General features: G+C 38.0%; 1 protein-coding gene and 1 long non-coding RNA gene across 3 annotated transcripts in view; one reads left to right on the top strand and one right to left on the bottom strand.

Moving 5' to 3' along the window:
* LOC311605542 overlaps positions 1-17,548 on the bottom strand; it is a 52,623-nt gene that overhangs the window by 14,594 nt on the left and 20,481 nt on the right. Inside the window, exon 2 of the long non-coding RNA XR_014782001.1 lies at positions 2,974-3,153. This is a non-coding gene — a long non-coding RNA (uncharacterized lncRNA). The remainder of the gene's footprint in view (positions 1-2,973; positions 3,154-17,548) is intronic.
* PTPRQ (protein tyrosine phosphatase receptor type Q) overlaps positions 1-17,548 on the top strand; it is a 182,502-nt gene that overhangs the window by 163,356 nt on the left and 1,598 nt on the right. Inside the window, exons 38-43 of one of the 2 annotated variants that reach the window (XM_084796167.1) lie at positions 1,306-1,382; positions 8,924-9,058; positions 9,373-9,498; positions 11,492-11,640; positions 12,193-12,328; positions 17,386-17,509. In XM_084796167.1, coding sequence (XP_084652293.1) covers positions 1,306-1,382; positions 8,924-9,058; positions 9,373-9,498; positions 11,492-11,640; positions 12,193-12,328; positions 17,386-17,509 — 747 coding nt within the window. Of the gene's footprint in view, positions 1-1,305; positions 1,383-8,923; positions 9,059-9,372; positions 9,499-11,491; positions 11,641-12,192; positions 12,329-17,385; positions 17,510-17,548 lie in introns of those variants that run through there. The other variant, XR_014782000.1, reaches the window with a different exon arrangement.

Genomic DNA, 17,548 nt, shown 5'->3' with positions numbered 1-17,548 from the left:
ATATTAAAGAAAGAATAGACAAGTAATTGAAAAGAAAAAATGGCTTTGAAATACAATTCGAATATGTAGATAATCTGATATATGTTAAGAATAATATTTTAAATAAAATAAAAAAGAATGGAATATGTTAAATGTGACTATTGTGTCCCAACTAATAATAATTGGTAAAAGATAAACCTACACTTTATTTTTTAAAAATCTGAGTTCATGAAATACTTAAATATGAATTAGAAAAATAGAGCTGTACATGGTGGTGCATACCTTTAATCCCAGCACTCGGGAGGCAGAAGCAGGCGGATTAATGTGAGTTCAAGGCTAGCCTGGTTTACAAAGTAGTACAGCCAAGGCTACACAGGGAAACCCTATTTCAAAAAACCCCCAAAATGTATTCAAATTTGGATAAATATTAGTATAAAACACTATAAATAAACAATACATAATCTAGAAACTTTAATTTAAAAAACAAGAAATTTGGTTACAATACAATAAATATTTAATGGAATATTAAGTCAGTGACAGTTGGTAACCTAAGAAAAAATTAAAATATATGACAAAATCTGTTTGTAGCCTTGGCATACAATTTTTAAAGGAGAAAATATGAAAATATTGTTAATATGAAAAGCACATGAAATGATCAGTAAATATAAGGTAAGTTCAATTTGACTTATATGTAAAGAAAATAAATACTATGACACATCAATGTGTGTCTGTCAAAAGGATGCTTATATTTTGTGATAGAAAAACAAGAAAGAGAAATGTTCAACTACTCAGAATGTTCAGTGATTAAATTATGAAAATAATTAGACAGTATCTTTCAAGCTATGAAAAGCATATCTGTGATTTGGGGAGTTTATTCCTAGCAATACGTTGTACAAATGCAGTCTTACAAATGCCCTATTATGTTATCCAGCATTTTGAAAAGCAAATGGGATCAATTCAAACCATAATTAAGTAGGTATGCTATATTAAAACTACTGTAGATCTTCTTAAGAGCACAAACTACCTATAGTTATAGTTGTGCAGAAAGATTAAGTAAACAAAAATACTTTTTAGAAGAGGGTATGTGGCACAATATTTGTAGCAATTTTGTACTAATATGTGTAAGAATTCTATAAATATATGCAATATCTTATTAATTGATATTTTGTGTAATAGAAATGTGAGACATGAGAAAAATTTTTTTAAAGTATTATACTCATATATGAATTGGGATTATTAGATCATGAAATGTTATGTTACTTTCATAGTACAGAGGTGTTGCCAATTTGAAAATCCAATTATGATTTCTTATGTTCTTTTTCTTAGACAATAATAACAGAGTGAAGCTGATAGCTGACGCAAGCACTCCGGGATCAGACTACATTAATGCCAGCTATGTTTCTGTAAGTTATTTTTTTCATAGACAATATATGTTGTTGGGCCACGAATACTAAAATTTTTTAATATGTTTAAGACAAAAAATGCATTAAAACACTGTGGAACTGAAGATGCTATTTTCCTAATAGCAGCTTAATGCACACATAGTTTAGAGATGTGGGATACGTAGCTTTTAATTCACGAAGTAGGCTAATTTCTCTATCAATGAAATATTAGTCAAATTGGCAGGCATGCTCATGCAATGTAAAAACGTGTTATGTACCCTTCCTTTGAAATATGGAGTCCATCAAAAGGATGATGATGGTGTAAAATGTATACTCCATGTAGCCTTTCAGTAAACATAACTGAACCAATGTGGGGACAATCGTGACATGCTCAGAGCAGCCTCCTGCACATCAGTGATAATACATTCTTCCTGGGTGAGACTGAAAACTGAGTGAAGCCACTTTGTGCTTTCTCTCTCTTTTTCACTGTGCTTCTATGTTGTGTGAATGTTCTTCGCTGTGCTGGGGACTCAGAAACCTCTCTTCACCTAGGACCTCAGCTTGGCTGACACATTCTTGCAATTTCGGACTGAGAAGAGCCTTTTTGGTCACTTACTGTGACATTCACATTGGAACCTTTTCTAAGTATCAGTGGAAATGAATTATTAGTGTTTTCAGGTTCACTTCATTTATTTTCCTCCTAAGTCAATGACTTTATCTCTAAACAGCTATGTTATAAAATTTCAAGATAGTCATTTTTGGGTTTTTTTCCTACCTTCTTCAGTTGGAGTGGTGAGATTAATCATTGTCTTGTGAGCTTACAAATACTTGACAATTTCCGCTGTTGTGCGCGCTCTTCGGTTTTATATTATTTTTCTATACTTTGGTATTTTCCTACTCACTGACCTGTCATTTTTTCAATTTATTTCAATTTATTTGAGATCCTTCTATGACACGACATCCTTTTCTTTACATCAGACATACCTATATTGTAGTTATTGTTTCCACACTTCTGTGAAGAAGTCTGTATGAAGACATCATTTTAATTCCTTACTGGTCTATATTAACTATAAAATTATAATCATATGTTGGGTATTATTGTTGATGGAGTGAATAATGGAGAAGTGAAGACTTCTTCCCACAGCACTTAAAGAGAAGCGCTTCTGGAGAAGGTATGGATGCCATTCCATTTTGATGCTAGACCTTTAGGTCTCTATTCAAATGACCATGTAAATGTAAAGTTTTATTCATTTAGTAAATAGTGAAGTCCGTGTGACTCTTCTCTAAGTGCTATACTGAAGTTTTATGCTTACTAATTTTGATTGCAGGCGAAGCCCTACAGCCCTCTTAAGGCTTACCCTTTGCAACAATGCTTAGATATCTAGATTTTTTAAATATCGCCACTGTTCTAGTGGCCAAATAAATATCTTGAGATACTATAGAGTAGGATAAAGCTAAGTTGTCTACTATTTTCAACTCACCACTTTCTGTAATGTTTTTCCAAATTTGGGACAAATGGTATAGAAGAATATAATATGGGCTCACTGCAGCAGCAAGGGCAGCCTTGTGCGGGTCTGCACAGGGTCCTCAGTGTATATGTTATGGCTGTTACCTTGGTGGTTTTCTGGGACTTCTAACAGTGGGAACAGGTGTGTCTCTCACTCCTTTGCATACTTTTTGGGCTCTTCTTAGTGGGTTCCCTTGTCCAGACTCTAGATGAGGGCTTTCGCGTTGCCTTCTTGTATCTTGTTTTGTGGTATTTGGTTGTTGTCTCTTGGAGGCAGGCTGTTTCCTGAAGGGAACAGGAAGGAGAGTGTATGTGGGAGAGAGAGGGGAACTTGGAGGGGACTGGGAGAAGTGGGGGGGGGAGGGGAAAACTATGTTTGGGATGTTTTGTATGAGAGAAGAATCTATTCTAAATTTAAATAAAAAGAAAAAGAAAAAGAAAAGCAGTTCTAGTCAGCATGACAGAAGCATACAGATGATGGAGCAAAGTAGTGTTCATGAAACTCTGGTGTTCTCTCTAAGTATTATAGATATCCATAGGCAACCATAAGCAAGTAATCAGATGTTTTAAGCAGGAGGCTTGGGGGGGGGCGTGGTTCAATAGCTAAGAGCACCTGTGGTTCTTGCAGAAGACTCAGGTTCTGTTCCAGCACCTGCACAGTGGCTCACAACAACCTGATGCTCTCCTCTGAGCTCAGAGGGCACAGCCATGCATACCACACACATACGTGCATTCAGAAACAACACTTATAGACACAAAATAAATATATACTTTGAAAATAGATGATTTAAACAATCTTTTGCTGAACTAGAAAGTCTACTTTATTGGATCACACATTCGGTTACAGTAAGGTAATGTTAAAATATATGAAATCTTGTAAAACAAACAACCAAACAAGCCCCAGAAGTTCCTATGACTTGCATGGTAAGCAGGACCAAGTGGGGGAACTTCATGTGAAGGCAGATTTGCATCTGTATTGTTCATGTGTGTCGTATTGCTAATACTTTCCAGGAAAGCATCCTTTACTGGAGATACCAGAAACAAAGGAAAAACACACAGCGATGATACCATAGTGATTTTTCACTTCTCAACCTCCAAACAGGCTTTTTTTAACCTCAGAAAATGTGGGACAGTTCATTTTCTCTAATTCATCAGTTTTGTGATGACACTGTCGATTGAAAGTTGATGAAGTATCCGAAAGAGCAAACAACAGAGGTCAGAGTGGCCTTAGTGTCCTAATTTCTTTGGATCTGGGATCAAAGGGAAAAGGACTAAAGGGAGGTAGCAAAATAACGTATTTGCGTGAAAGAAAACAGGCTCCCTCGGGCAGGGGAAGGGAGGAGCAGGTGGCACTCAGGAGTTTCTTAGAGCCAGAACCTATCAGGAGACTTTTATGGCAGTACACGGTCATCTGTCCTGGGCCAGTCTGGGAAATTGTATTTCTTTTACCAGGACTTAGTGATGGGCAATTTTGATAAAGGATGTACCATGCGAAAGGAAAGGGATGAGTGCTTGCAGCCTCACAGGTAGCTAATTGTATCAATACATCTAGAAACAATTCAGTGGGACAGAGGATAAAATGAGATTTATGGAGAAGAGGAAGGCTCCGCTGCCAAGCATGGGACCAGAAATTCTCTATCAACAGCTTTTAGCCTCCCGCGCATTTGTACGTACCATTAACAATGGTGTGTTAAGTTTGGAGCTACTAAGACGAAGTAGTAAATAATTAATGTATTTGAAACTGAAAAAGAAAAATACTACTTTATTTTATTTTTTTTCTTTTGCAAGCTTTTCTTTTTTTATTTTTATTTTTTTCCTTTATTAATTTATACTTGTTACATCTCAATGGTTATCCCATCCCTTGTATCCTCCCATTCTTCCTTCCCTCCCATTTTCCCCTTATTCCCCTCCCCTATGACTGTTCCTGAGGGGGATCCTCCCCCTGTATATGCTCATAGGGTATCAAGTCTCTTCTTGGTAACCTGCTGTCCTTCCTCTGAGTGCCACCAGGTCTCCCCCTCCAGGGGACATGGTCAAGGGTGAGGCACCAGAGTATTTTAATATTTCAATTCCTTTCTTTGACATATTCTACAATGCCTGAGACTTAGTACACAGTGAGCAAATGGGCTCACTAAAAGGGGCATTTTTTCCAACATTTTTAATTACTTTTTTACATATACATTTATATTATTACATATATATAAAATAAACTACATACAGCAAGAAGAACCACAGAACAATCAGGAATTATGTCATGTTTATAGTGTTTTGGCTATTTATCTTTGAAGAAAACATTTTCTGCTTCTAAGATTCTGAATGTAACTCAATATCTATCATATCTCATCTCTATCAACTTAAAACCTGCACATTCTGTTTAGTCAGGTAATTAATTTTACTCCTTCTCAAGTGTCTGATGGGGTTGGAGATGAATAGTTTAGCTTCACACACAAAAAAAGGGCACATTTAACGGATTAGTTGGGACTGTTATACAGGTACTTCAGAACTTGGGCAGGGCTCTTTCCACCTTCCTGTGTCTGTGACCCTAGGCTCTCCAAATCTCTATATCTATAAATGAGGAAGAAAAATACAATCCTAAAGGCTGCTAGAGACGTAAAGAGCTAATCACATTGGGAGTCCCATGAAGAGCACCTAATGAATGCATGTTACTTTTATTGTAGTGGATGTTTACTTACAGTAGATTTGACACTTCTTGGCAAATCACCCAGAGGCAAATCTTAGGAAATACCTTAAGGGATGCCATAAAAACTGCCAAAGAGAGTCAATAATGATGATGAGAATTTAAATCTGTAAAAAAAAAAACCTCATACTTTTTTTTTCTAATTATTACACAGCTTTAAAACCCATTAAACTGTATATTCCAGTTAGGAAAAGTTTTCGAGTTAACAGGTCTCTTCTCAAAGGAAGTGAGTTTTATACATTGATACTCAAAACTAGAGGTTAAGTAGTAAAAGGAAGTAGCATGCTTCCCCAGCACTAATAAAATATGAGGGAAGTGTCTGGAGCATTTCCCCATGTGCTGCAGTTCACCTCTCATTAGCTTTCCTTTAAAATCAAGTTGGCTCAACCAAAAAAGAAAAGAAAAAGAGCTTAAATTTACTTTTCCTCTCAGTATGAAAAGCAAAATGGGGCTATAAAAACAGTGTCTTAAGAAAGATTAAAATAAGATGTATACATTTACTACACCCTGGCAATGAAAAAGGTGATTAGAGCACAGGTCATTGGCTACAAACCTTCATGTTCCACCACAGGCCTTTGCCTTCCCTAACACATTTCTTTTTAAAAATTTAAACTTACTCTTTGATGAAGAAGGAGGAGGAGGAGAAGGAGAAGAAGAAGGAGGAGGAGGAGGAGGGAGAGGAGGAGGAGGAGAAGAAGAAGAAGGAAGAGGAGGAGGAGGAGGAGGAGGAGGAGGAGGAAGAAGAAAGATGAAAAGAAAGCCCAACAACAAGAAAAATAAAGGCGTAACAAAGCATATTTACAATCCAGGAAAATAAGAGTCATTTAATGTTATTTTTGTAAATGTTTGCTAAAAAGTTAAAAGAAATGATACTATATTTATGTGTTTATGCCTGAGTTTTTACAGAATAGAGTAGAGCTTGTAGAATGGGGCATTGGTCAGTTTCCGAGCAAGTTCCTTCCAAACCTGTCTCAATGGTTAGTCCATACCCTCACTCACAGTCACTAAGCAGAGAAGGGGCGAGCTGCCCTTCCTCATTGCCTATCTGTCTCCCTCCTCACTGAATCCACGGACCTGAGTCTGTGGGATCAAGTAGAGGACACTCTATCTGCATCTTTTTGTTTAACCACTATCTCAAAGATTCTTAGATTAATCTCCAAGATCTATTGCTCTCTCAACATTACCTCTCTCCTAACTCTTGGTAATGTCAAAATCCAATTAGAATGTTGATTCACTGCCATGGTAACCATTTTCCCAGTAACTTGCCCTCTACTTAACCACATCACAACGTCCACAGCACAGACCTCACCACCACCTGCAGTAAGCCTCTCTACAACCTTCAAAATCTTTCCTTCCAGATCACATAGTTTGCCCTCTCTGCTATGACGTATAGTGCATAAATCTTAGCAGATTTTCTGTCTTTTCCATCCCAACCAATACTTCACCTTCTTCCAAAATTTATGTTTCACACATTATTATTACTGTTCATTTGCTTTCTATTTTTCTAATGGTCTTATTTCTTCTCTACTTTTGCATGCTTGATAATTATACTATTTATTTTTCAATATTATACTCTGTGTGAATTCTCTGTTCCACTGATATGGTTGGAGAAATACTCATGACCATACTGCAATGTGCACCACTTTAAACTCAGCTTTATTAACAGAAGATTTTTTTTAAAATTATGCACAGTCCCCTAACCCATTCAAGTTCCTGCACTCAGGATGGTTTAATTATTTCTCCCAGCTCCAAGGCTTGTCCCATATGTCCATCTAAACCTGATGGCTGAGCAGTCTCACTAATACAGTGGCTGAAGTGAAAAGGCTTGTCTTCACCTACATCCATAGACTCACTCTTTCTTCTGTGGCCAAAACAAACTGCCCCAGGCTCTAGTTAGCCAATCCCTCCATCTCTAAGAATGTATGCTGAGAATTCTCCTTCTCTCTGCTGCCCCATTAGTGTTATTCTTTGAGAAACCACACGAACATATTGTGATTACCTCCATCTTACAGAGAAATGTCATAGTATTATATTCCAGATTCCTAATTCCTTCTGGGTTCATTCTGTGGCTGTTTTCTTCCTTTGTTAATTTTTTTTAACTTTTTATTGTTATGTGTATGTGTGTATGCCCATGTGTGTTTATATGTTTATAATGTGTTGGGGTGGCTGCCCATGGTGGATAGAAGGGACCTGGAATTCTATCTTGGAACTTGAGCTACAGGTGATGGTAAACAGCTCGATGTGGGTGTTAGAATCTATACACAGGCTCTCTGGGAGATTAAAAAGCTCTCTTAACTGTTGAGACATCTCTCCAGCTTCCCTCCTCACCCCCTTTTTGGAGACAAGGTCTCTTGTACATTGGGATGGCCTGGAACTCACTGGGTAACTGAGGATGACTTTGAACTCCTGATATATCTGCCTCCATACCTCAAGTGCTGGGATTCCGCACCTACACCATCACACCCAAACTTTCCATATAGTGCCGTGCCCCTCTCAGACTAGAGACCCTTAAATAATTATCTGCGCTCACCTTTCATTCGTTTTCTTCTTCCTTATCTACTCGGGCTATTGCAATCATGTTTTGATGCCAAGTGAGCTCAAAACAAAGAAAACAAAACAAAACAACAAAACAAAATACCTCCCCTCCAAAAAAACTGCCCTTTATGAGATCAGCTAACTACTCAGGAAACTTGCATGTAATGTCAGGCCCTTTACCCTTTTGTTAGAACAGTCAGAAGCTCTGACTCTTTCATCTATTACACACTGGCCATCTCTCAGATTGACCTGCAAACCTTGGGAGGATCTAGATCACAATCATTGAACTGTCTCCTAGTAAACTCGTGTTCCTGATGGTCTCAGCTAGTCAGATGAGTTTAAGTCACATTGCCTTCTACTTAGAATGCCTTCCTTAGTTCCAAATGCATAGGCCTAGTTGTGTAATGTTTCAGTTTGAACATTTAATGGTCCAAATTTAATATATTCCATTTGAGTTGCTGATTTTCCATACAAATTCCCTTATTTTTAAACCCTCTCATCCTCCTCCTCCTCCCCTTCCTCCTCCTCCTCTTCCTCCTCCTCCTCCTTCTCCTTCCTTAGAGTCACTGTTTGGTTTATCTGTTCCCCTCATGCCCCACATAGAATGTACTGTCAAATTCCTTGCACTATATTGGATTGTGAGTTTTCTAGTTCACATTTGGGGTTTGGAGTGTCTCAGAATATTCACCACTCAAATGTAGACAATAATTTTAAATAACCATGTCATTTTACAACTAATGTATTTTTAGAACTGCTTGAAAGTAGAAAGTATGCTACTTCAATGTAAATACTGATGCTGTATGTGTAATTGCATCCTTCTAGGGATATTTATGTCCAAATGAGTTTATTGCTACTCAAGGCCCATTGCCAGGAACAGTTGGAGACTTTTGGAGGATGGTATGGGAAACCAGAGCAAAAACATTAGTAATGCTCACACAGTGTTTCGAGAAAGGACGGGTGAGTTATGAAGTATCTTCAATAATGTGCTGCTTTACAGTTTTATCAATATTGGTGAATATCCCAGCTAGTGCTATGAATAGGTCATCAAACAAATATGTGTATAACCTGGGCAGGGCAGCACATGCCTTTAATCCCAGCACTAGGGGAGGCAGAAGTAGCTGGATCTCTGTAAGTTCAAGGCAAGTCTGGTCTAGAAAGCAAGCCCAAGACAGCCTAGACTAAACAGAGAAACTTTGTTTCAAAAAAAAAATCTGTGTATAAAGAAGCTTTGCCGTGCTACGGCTCATGACTGCTGTTTTTTCTGGGTTCAGATCAGATGCCATCAGTATTGGCCAGAGGACAACAAGCCAGTGACAGTCTTCGGAGACATAGTAATTACAAAACTTATGGAGGACATTCAGATCGATTGGACCATCAGGGATCTGAAAATCGAAAGGGTAAAAAACAAAATAAAAAGAGAGAAAAAGTGAATATGGCATAAAATAAGAGTGACCTAAATGTATAAAGTAAGACTAACACCTGAATTATCTGTGAACATATAGCTATGTACTTGACCATGCTTTTCCACTGTTCTATAAATGTTCTGATTGGATGCAGGCACGGCCTTATTCATGTTACTGTCTCATTTGGAATCATGTGATTACAGTATATATAAAAAAAATCAGCACCAGACTCAGGTTAGAAAATAAATAGGAAAAGAAAGAATTTACAAAGCACTGCATTTGTTTTATGTGAAGAAATTTTATCAACATAGCAGTTCTCCATACTAATCTTCTCCAAGTACTACAGACCAGGAGTGTGTGTGTGTGTGTGTGTGTGTGTGTGTGTGTGTGTGTGTGTCTTTGATGTGTAGTTCATGGATTTATATACAGGTTTATGCACGGGTTTATGTCCAGGTGTGTACACAGGTTCACTTGTACATATAGGTACACGTGATTGCCCACTCATTGATCACTTCCCTGTGGTGGGGTTGCCTTACCAGGCGACACGGGAAAGGAGATGCAAGCAATCCAGATGAGACTCGATAGGCTGAGGTCAGATGATATGGGAGGAGGCTTCCCTTTCTGAGGATTAGGGGAGGGGGAAAGGGGATGAGTGAGAGAAGGTGGGACTGGGAGGAGATGAGGGAAGGGGCTAAAATTGGGATGTAACGTGAACAAATTAAATTTTTTAATTAAAAAAAAAAAAGATAGCATACCCATGACCAATGAGCAATGTTGGGAGTCTTTCTTTGACTGCTTGTCACCTTCCTGTTTCTAGACAGAGACTCACAAGGAACCTGAGGCATATCAACTTGTTTAGGCCAGTGAGCTTCAACAGTCCACTTGTCTCTGACCCTCCCTCCCACTGCCACAACATTTGAGTTTACAGATGTTTGTCACCATGCCTAACTGTTCACGTGGGTGCTGGCAATCTGAAGGCTGGCTCTCATGTTCTCATGGTAGCCATCTCCTCGGCCTCTTGACTTTCTTTTTATTTTTATATTTTTAAAATGTTAGTTTATTATTTTTTAAATTTTTATTTTATTAATTTATTCATATTACATCTCAATGGTTATCCCCTCCCTTGTATCCTCCCATTCCTCCCTCCTTCCCATTTTTCCCATACTCCCCTCCCCTATGACTGTGACTGAGGGAGACTTCCTCCCCCCTGTATATGCTCATAGGGTATCAAGTCTCTTCTTGGTAACCTGCTATCCTTCCTCTGAGTGCCACCAGGCCTCCCCCTCCAGGGGACATGGTCAAATATGAGGCACCAGAGTACATGGGAAAGTCAGACCTCACTCTCCACTCAACTGTAAACCCTTTCTTTTTAATGCAGAACTACCAGAGAAGAGTCGGTACAGGCTACCCCTGTATTAATATGTAACTATCTCGTTTCATAAAGTCTTTCCCTTTCTGAATTACCAGACACTAAATGCCATTGTTATATATAGGTAGCATATTTTATGTACTAGTTTTACATCAAAATCTAAGCTCTGCTGAATGTCATGCTACTTTATAGTAGATTTTATTATATGTCTTCAAATCTGTTTAAATCTCTTTTACTTTACACATCCACACATAATTTTATAACATACCATAACAAATTCACACATAGTTGTTTAAATTTTACAAACTCACACATAATTTTATAACATACCATAAAAAACCATTTCTCCTTTTCCTTCTTTTGTTTTGTGCTGGGAATTGAACCCAGAGTCTTCTGTATCCTAAGCAAAAACTCGGCCCTTGAGCTACAGTGGCAGCCTCAGTCCTGTTACTTGTGAAGAGTCAAAGATATCTTATTAGAAATTACGTAAACAGGATTTGTTCTGACTAGAAAAACATGACCTTTATAAAGTAATCTGTGAAAGCTAAGACACTAGCAGTCTTTGTCCGGCATGTCATTCTAACTCACCTTGTCACTCTCATCCGCCACCTTGTCTAGCACGGAGATTGCATGACCGTCCGGCAGTGTAACTTCACTGGATGGCCTGAGCATGGGGTTCCTGAGAGCACCGCCCCTCTAATTCACTTTGTGAAGTCGGTGAGAACAAGCCGAGCACAGGACGCCACCCCTATGGTTGTACATTGCAGGTAAGTAAGGGGCTGTAGAACCCACTGGCTGCTTGGAATGGTCCACAGTCTGATGAGGCCTTGTCATGATCACAGTGCTATTTTAGGTTTTTTTTTTTTTTTTTTATAGAAGATGCATTTAGATTCATTTCAGTTCATGTCCAAGCATTTTATTGGCTACAGTAAACCAGAATATAGCTTTTTAAAAGTTATATCAGAAGATGAGTGAAGAGTTAATATGTCATAAAGCAAAGTTGAATCTCTATCAGTATAGAATTTATTATATTAATCTATTGCCTAGATAGGCCTCAAAATCATATAAAAAATACCAATCCATCACTTGGCATGCATGTATATTTCTGATAAAGGCAATAGAATAAAGGCATCTTCCTATATGTCAACACAGTTTTGATTAAAAATATCAATGTCCAAAGAATCTCCAAATACCGGTCTACTCCCAGATAAGAAAAGCTTCTCAGAATGTATCCATCGCATACTTTACTATCATCTACATCATCAACATGGATCAGCCTTTGCTGAAAAAGTGCCCCTATAACTTCATCCTCCTTGCAGTGCTGGGGTTGGAAGAACTGGAGTTTTCATTGCGCTGGACCACTTAACACAACATATAAACGACCATGATTTTGTGGACATATATGGACTAGTAGCTGAACTGAGGAGTGAGAGGATGTGCATGGTGCAGAACCTGGTAAGATACCTAAGCTCACCCTCAATTCTTGGTTGCCAGCTCTAGGATTTCTACATGGGAGCATGTTCCTGACACAGCGTGCAGTGCACAAACCCATTTCCCTCTATTTCAAACCCTGAGTGAGGCGAAGCAGGTGCAGACTATGGGATAACTAAAGATATGCCTGAGAACCTTCCCTGACTGTTCATCCTAATTAATTGATACTGGTAGGTGCGTAGAAAACAATTTAAAACACAGCTTAGTATTTAACATTTAGCAAATTTGAAAAATGTAGAAAATAAATTCAAAGCAATTGCTTCAAAATGTGCTGAAAGCTGTAGTTGGTAGAACTGATTAGAATATTGACTTTAATAAGTTTCTATGGGCTTCATTTGCCTGCATTTATGACATTGCATATTAGCATTAGTGATTATCGCAGCATGTCATCAGCTGAATATTAGGAATTTTTACTCATCACTTTGGATAAAATATCTATAATATAGATTTCTTACTTCATTAATAAAGTCCACAGTCTAATGGGAATGAGACCAAATGGAAATGAGTCATTTGATGTCTGCTGGCTTTCTAATAGCATATCAAGTCCTTTACATATATTGTTTTATACAGTCCCAGTATAATCCTTATCAGAAGATTGGGGGCAAAAAAAAAAAAAACCAAGCGACAATGTAGGTCTTACTGTCTAGGCTTTATGAGCAAAGAAGCAGAGGTTCCCAGAAGGACAATGACATTCCAAGGGGTTGGAAGCAAAAATTCAAACTCTCATCTCTTTAACCAAAATACAGAAGTTGCTCCAATCTATCTCTCTTCACTGGACTTTGTACACTATACAAATATAAAGATTATTTCTACCAACAAATACAAAGATGTGTTGCATCAGAATTTTCCAAAGTGTATAAGGAAATACAAGTGGTGCCAAACGTATTAAAATCTGAGAGCAGAATCGGTGCTAAATGTGAGGGGGGGGGGGGGGAAAGGCCTTTAAATGTGGAATTTCATAGAGCACTTAAGCTCTGCACTGACAATAACAAAGTAAGTTTCTTTTTTGCAGTGTTTCTCATGCTTGTGGGGCCTCTCAGTATTTTTGGCCTGCACACCTATGATGCCATCCCATGGCACATTACTTGTGTTTGGAAGCTGATGCCATAGGCTTCAGATGTCCAACCTTATCAGGGAAAGTGTTTACGTATTTAGCTCCAACACAAATTATTTATTTTTCACAAATAAAGTGTATGACTATGTAAATTATGAAATGAAAGCAAAATAAGAAATAGGAAAACATGGACAAGCAGTTAATGTTTGTACTAGTTGTTTGGGCTTCGTGTTGTCACAGGCTTTCTTAAGCATATGTTAAGTTGCTTATAATTTTTAAGACAAAATGGCTCAGCAGTTAAGGGCACTGACTGCTCTTCCAAAGGACATATACTCAATTCCCAACACCCACGACCTTCTGTAACTGCAGTCCTGGAGGAGACAGCACCTTCCTCTGGGTTCTTCAGGCAATGTACACACAGACACACAGTCAGGCAAATACTTGTACCCATCAAATAAAAGAAAGGTTTAAAAAAGTGATAAGCCTGTGCCATATCTTATTATATTATTATTGTTAATAATGTTATTTTCTACCTGTGATTTGGTGCAATATTATTTTAGACGCATGAAGAACGCTAAGCATATCAATGTATTCTCATTCATTGGAGCTTGCACGTAAAATATACATTTTAACCCCTGGTGTCTTTGGATGAGTCATTTACAGAGATTCCCACTCTGAAAGGATTAACTAGGCAAAACTAGATCTTGTCCACGTCCATTACCTCAGGTAGTGACAGGGGACAAGTAGGTGAAGCATCACTCTTCCCTCAAGGTGGAATTCAGAAATGGAATCATGGATATGCAACCTAAGTACTTTACAGATCCCTAAACGCAAAAGCACTGTGCATTTGGCTTAATTTTTACCTCACTGGCTTAATTATTTTTGATAAAGAAACTTTTGATAAGCTTAATCTAAAGCCACCATTATTACAATTTTTAATACATTATAGGCACAAAATTCCCACCAGCATATCCTTATCCTAACTTGAAATACTCTTTTTCTATCGTTATTACACACACACACACACACACACACACACACACACACACACCCTTCTGAGTCCATTTAGCATTGCCTATATATATATATATGGGTTTAGGGCTGACCACTTAAACTCTGGCAATCCTAAAGAGAACTGGCTCTTCCTCCCTCAGCAGCCATTGACTGCCTGCAGCTCTACAAGTAATGGTGGGGCCTCATGAGCCTTTCTCCCATCCATGCTGGCATGGTTAAAGACTGCATGTGCGTTCTGTAGTAGGCCATACAAATCAGATGGCTGTTCTCTTTCCTGGGGTCTTATGAGGACTCCAATATCAATCCAACTCTTGGTCATTATAAAACTTAGATTTTTCTTCTTCATTTGAGTTAAAAATAGAAATAAGGATAAAAAGGGAGCTAACATTTTCTTCTCAAATTGTTAATGATAAATGCTGACATCTTACAGTGTTGACAGAATTAGTAGTTGCCGCTCTTGTCTAGCAGTTGATTGGTTCCTGAGCCTCGATTCCATCTTCAAATAATAAAAATGGAATCATTTGCCAGACATTGCCACCTTGTGGAACTGACCTTTATGAAGAGCATGTTCAATCAAGAACTAACAAATATGCCCATTTTAGCGCCTGATGTGTATCATGAACATCTTATATCATATTTGTTGGCCAGTTGATGTAAAATCAGGCTCTGGGTCGGGGAATGGCATATTCAAGGTTTCAAAGTCGGAACCGAGTTCATACTCGAGCTCTGATGATTTTTGGTTCTGTAGCTTTGAGCTGTTTTCCTTTAGTGAGCTGTGTTATTTACACAAACATGGTATCGGCATTAAATAAAAGCAAATGTCTACAGGGCCAAGTATCATGTCCCAGGATGCAGTGCATACTACCCTGCAAGATTTCTCTGCATCCCCTCCTTGCAGGAAATCGGGTACTCTGAAGCTCATTCATCTGTTTTAGTTCTCTGACATTAGGCCTTATCTATTCTCTGTAATAAAAAATGGGGGGGTGGGTGGGTGGGTGACTGACTACTTCCTCACTCCAGTCCTTATAAACCCGTGTTGCCTTGCCAAAGGGGCCATGCCTTATTTTCTTCTGTTGCACTGAGGAGTGATTTCAGCTTCCATGAGGAATGTTCCTGTCTCAGCACGCACTGAACACAGGAGTGGGAAGGCAGGAAGCTCAGCAACATCCTGCCGCTGAAAGACACCAAAGGGACACAGATCTTAACTATCAGCGAATAGCCATTCTGAGAGAAGGCGCTGAAGTGTTAGGGCATCCTGAAATATTCTTGATGCCTTGACTAATGGTCGACCCGGATTAGTATACTTCCTGCTTTGGGTTCTCCTGGAAGTTAGTGGACGTAAACTCGTGTGGTAAAAAGAAAAATAACTAATCATACCTTTGCCATGTATTTTATGTCCGTTATGTCTTTTAAATCTCCCAGCACAGGTTTTATGATTCTTGGGACCAAGGAATCGAGCATCAGATAAAAATATGAATTCTTAAGGTAGTATAGTATGGCTGTTTAAGGTAGAAACTGCACTTTTCATGACATTCCACTGCCTGCTTGGCAATTAGACACGATGCCAGAGGGATTGTGGACCTACAGGACTGTCGCACACAGCTTGGCTGGCTCCCCTGGCAGAGCTCCCAGCCAGCATTCTTTCCAACAGAGAAGATGAGATCCCAACAACCCAAAGCCTCAAATATCAAATGTGACTTCAAGTTCAAATGTGACTTTTAATGATACCCAAATTCATGAGTGTAAATTATTTTTAAATAATTGTGTTGTGTTGACTTCTATTAATAATGTTATTCACTGCATGATGTAAATTTGAGAAAAGATCGTTATTATGACAAGGAACACTCTGGAAACTTCAGGAGAATTGTTACTTCCTGACTACACTTCACATCTAAACAAAGTCAAACACTGTAAGTTGATCATCTCTGAGTACAAAACTTGATCTCTAACGACTTTTGCATGTTCTCTAAATTACATCTGCCCTTAAGTGGTAAAGATTGGGCAGCTGTGAAATTTAAATGAGATGAAGTAAACAAATGCTTATTACACAATTGCTGTGTGCCAGGAGCACACAATTGAAATTTAGCACTGAATATCCAAGGGTTCTTCTGGTAGAAATGCCTTTCTAGTGGTGAAGCTTGGCTGGAAAAGTTTCAGAATCCTCAAAGAAATAAGTTCTGCTAATAGCAACAGGCAATTTCAGTTGAGAATTTTAATTGAAAAAATCTCCCAAAGGGTTTTAAGGCATTATGCTAATATATATGACTATAACCACTTAAAATGATCATTCTTAAGGATTTTCTCAAAAGCTGTCTATAAACGTGTATGTGTGTGTTTTCAAATAAAACATTCAGTGATATTCATTCTTTTAAAGCCAGATGTGTTCTGTGGGCATGAGTAAGGACAGTTTAAAATAATCACTTTCATAGTCTAAGGAATTTTCCAGCAATGCTAACAGGTCATCATTAGCATTATCAGTGTAGATGGTAGTGAGTTCAATGTTGGCATGCCCTTGGAACATTAGAAGTCTTTGCCCAGCACTTGCATGTTAAAACACTTCAATAGCCAACTAATTTGTGTTCACAAATTGAGAACAGGTCTTTAGCATTGGGCTAGCCAAATGTCCCCTAGATTATCAGAATTACTAAATCTATTTAAAAAGTGCACTCATAACTTTGCACAAGTAAATGTAACATTTATTTTTATAAATTTATTTCATTTTGACATTTATATATTATATAAACATTTATATAAATATGTAAACATATTTACTTTCATAAGTAAGTATATTTTTCAGAAGTAAATTTTAAAGGTTATTTTTAAATAAGTAGAAATTACTAAATTATGGGGAAAAGGAAGCTCACATATAGATTCAGTAGGATTTGCTACTTCTTTTATACAGCAAGAAAGAAAATATTAATATATTGTTTAAATATTCTTCCTTTGTTGCTAGGCACAGTATATCTTCCTACATCAGTGCATCCTGGATCTTTTATCAAATAAAGGAGGTCATCAGCCCATCTGTTTTGTTAACTACTCCTCACTTCAGAAGATGGACTCTTTGGATGCCATGGAAGGTAAGCAGGCACAATGCACACCCAATTCTCTGGCTTACT

This window comes from Acomys minous, assembly GCF_964271855.1.
Source record: "Acomys minous genome assembly, chromosome: 9".
NCBI lineage: Eukaryota > Metazoa > Chordata > Mammalia > Rodentia > Muridae > Acomys > Acomys minous.
The sequence above is the reverse complement of the archived record's forward strand: the minus strand, read 5'-3'. Positions and strand labels throughout refer to the sequence as shown.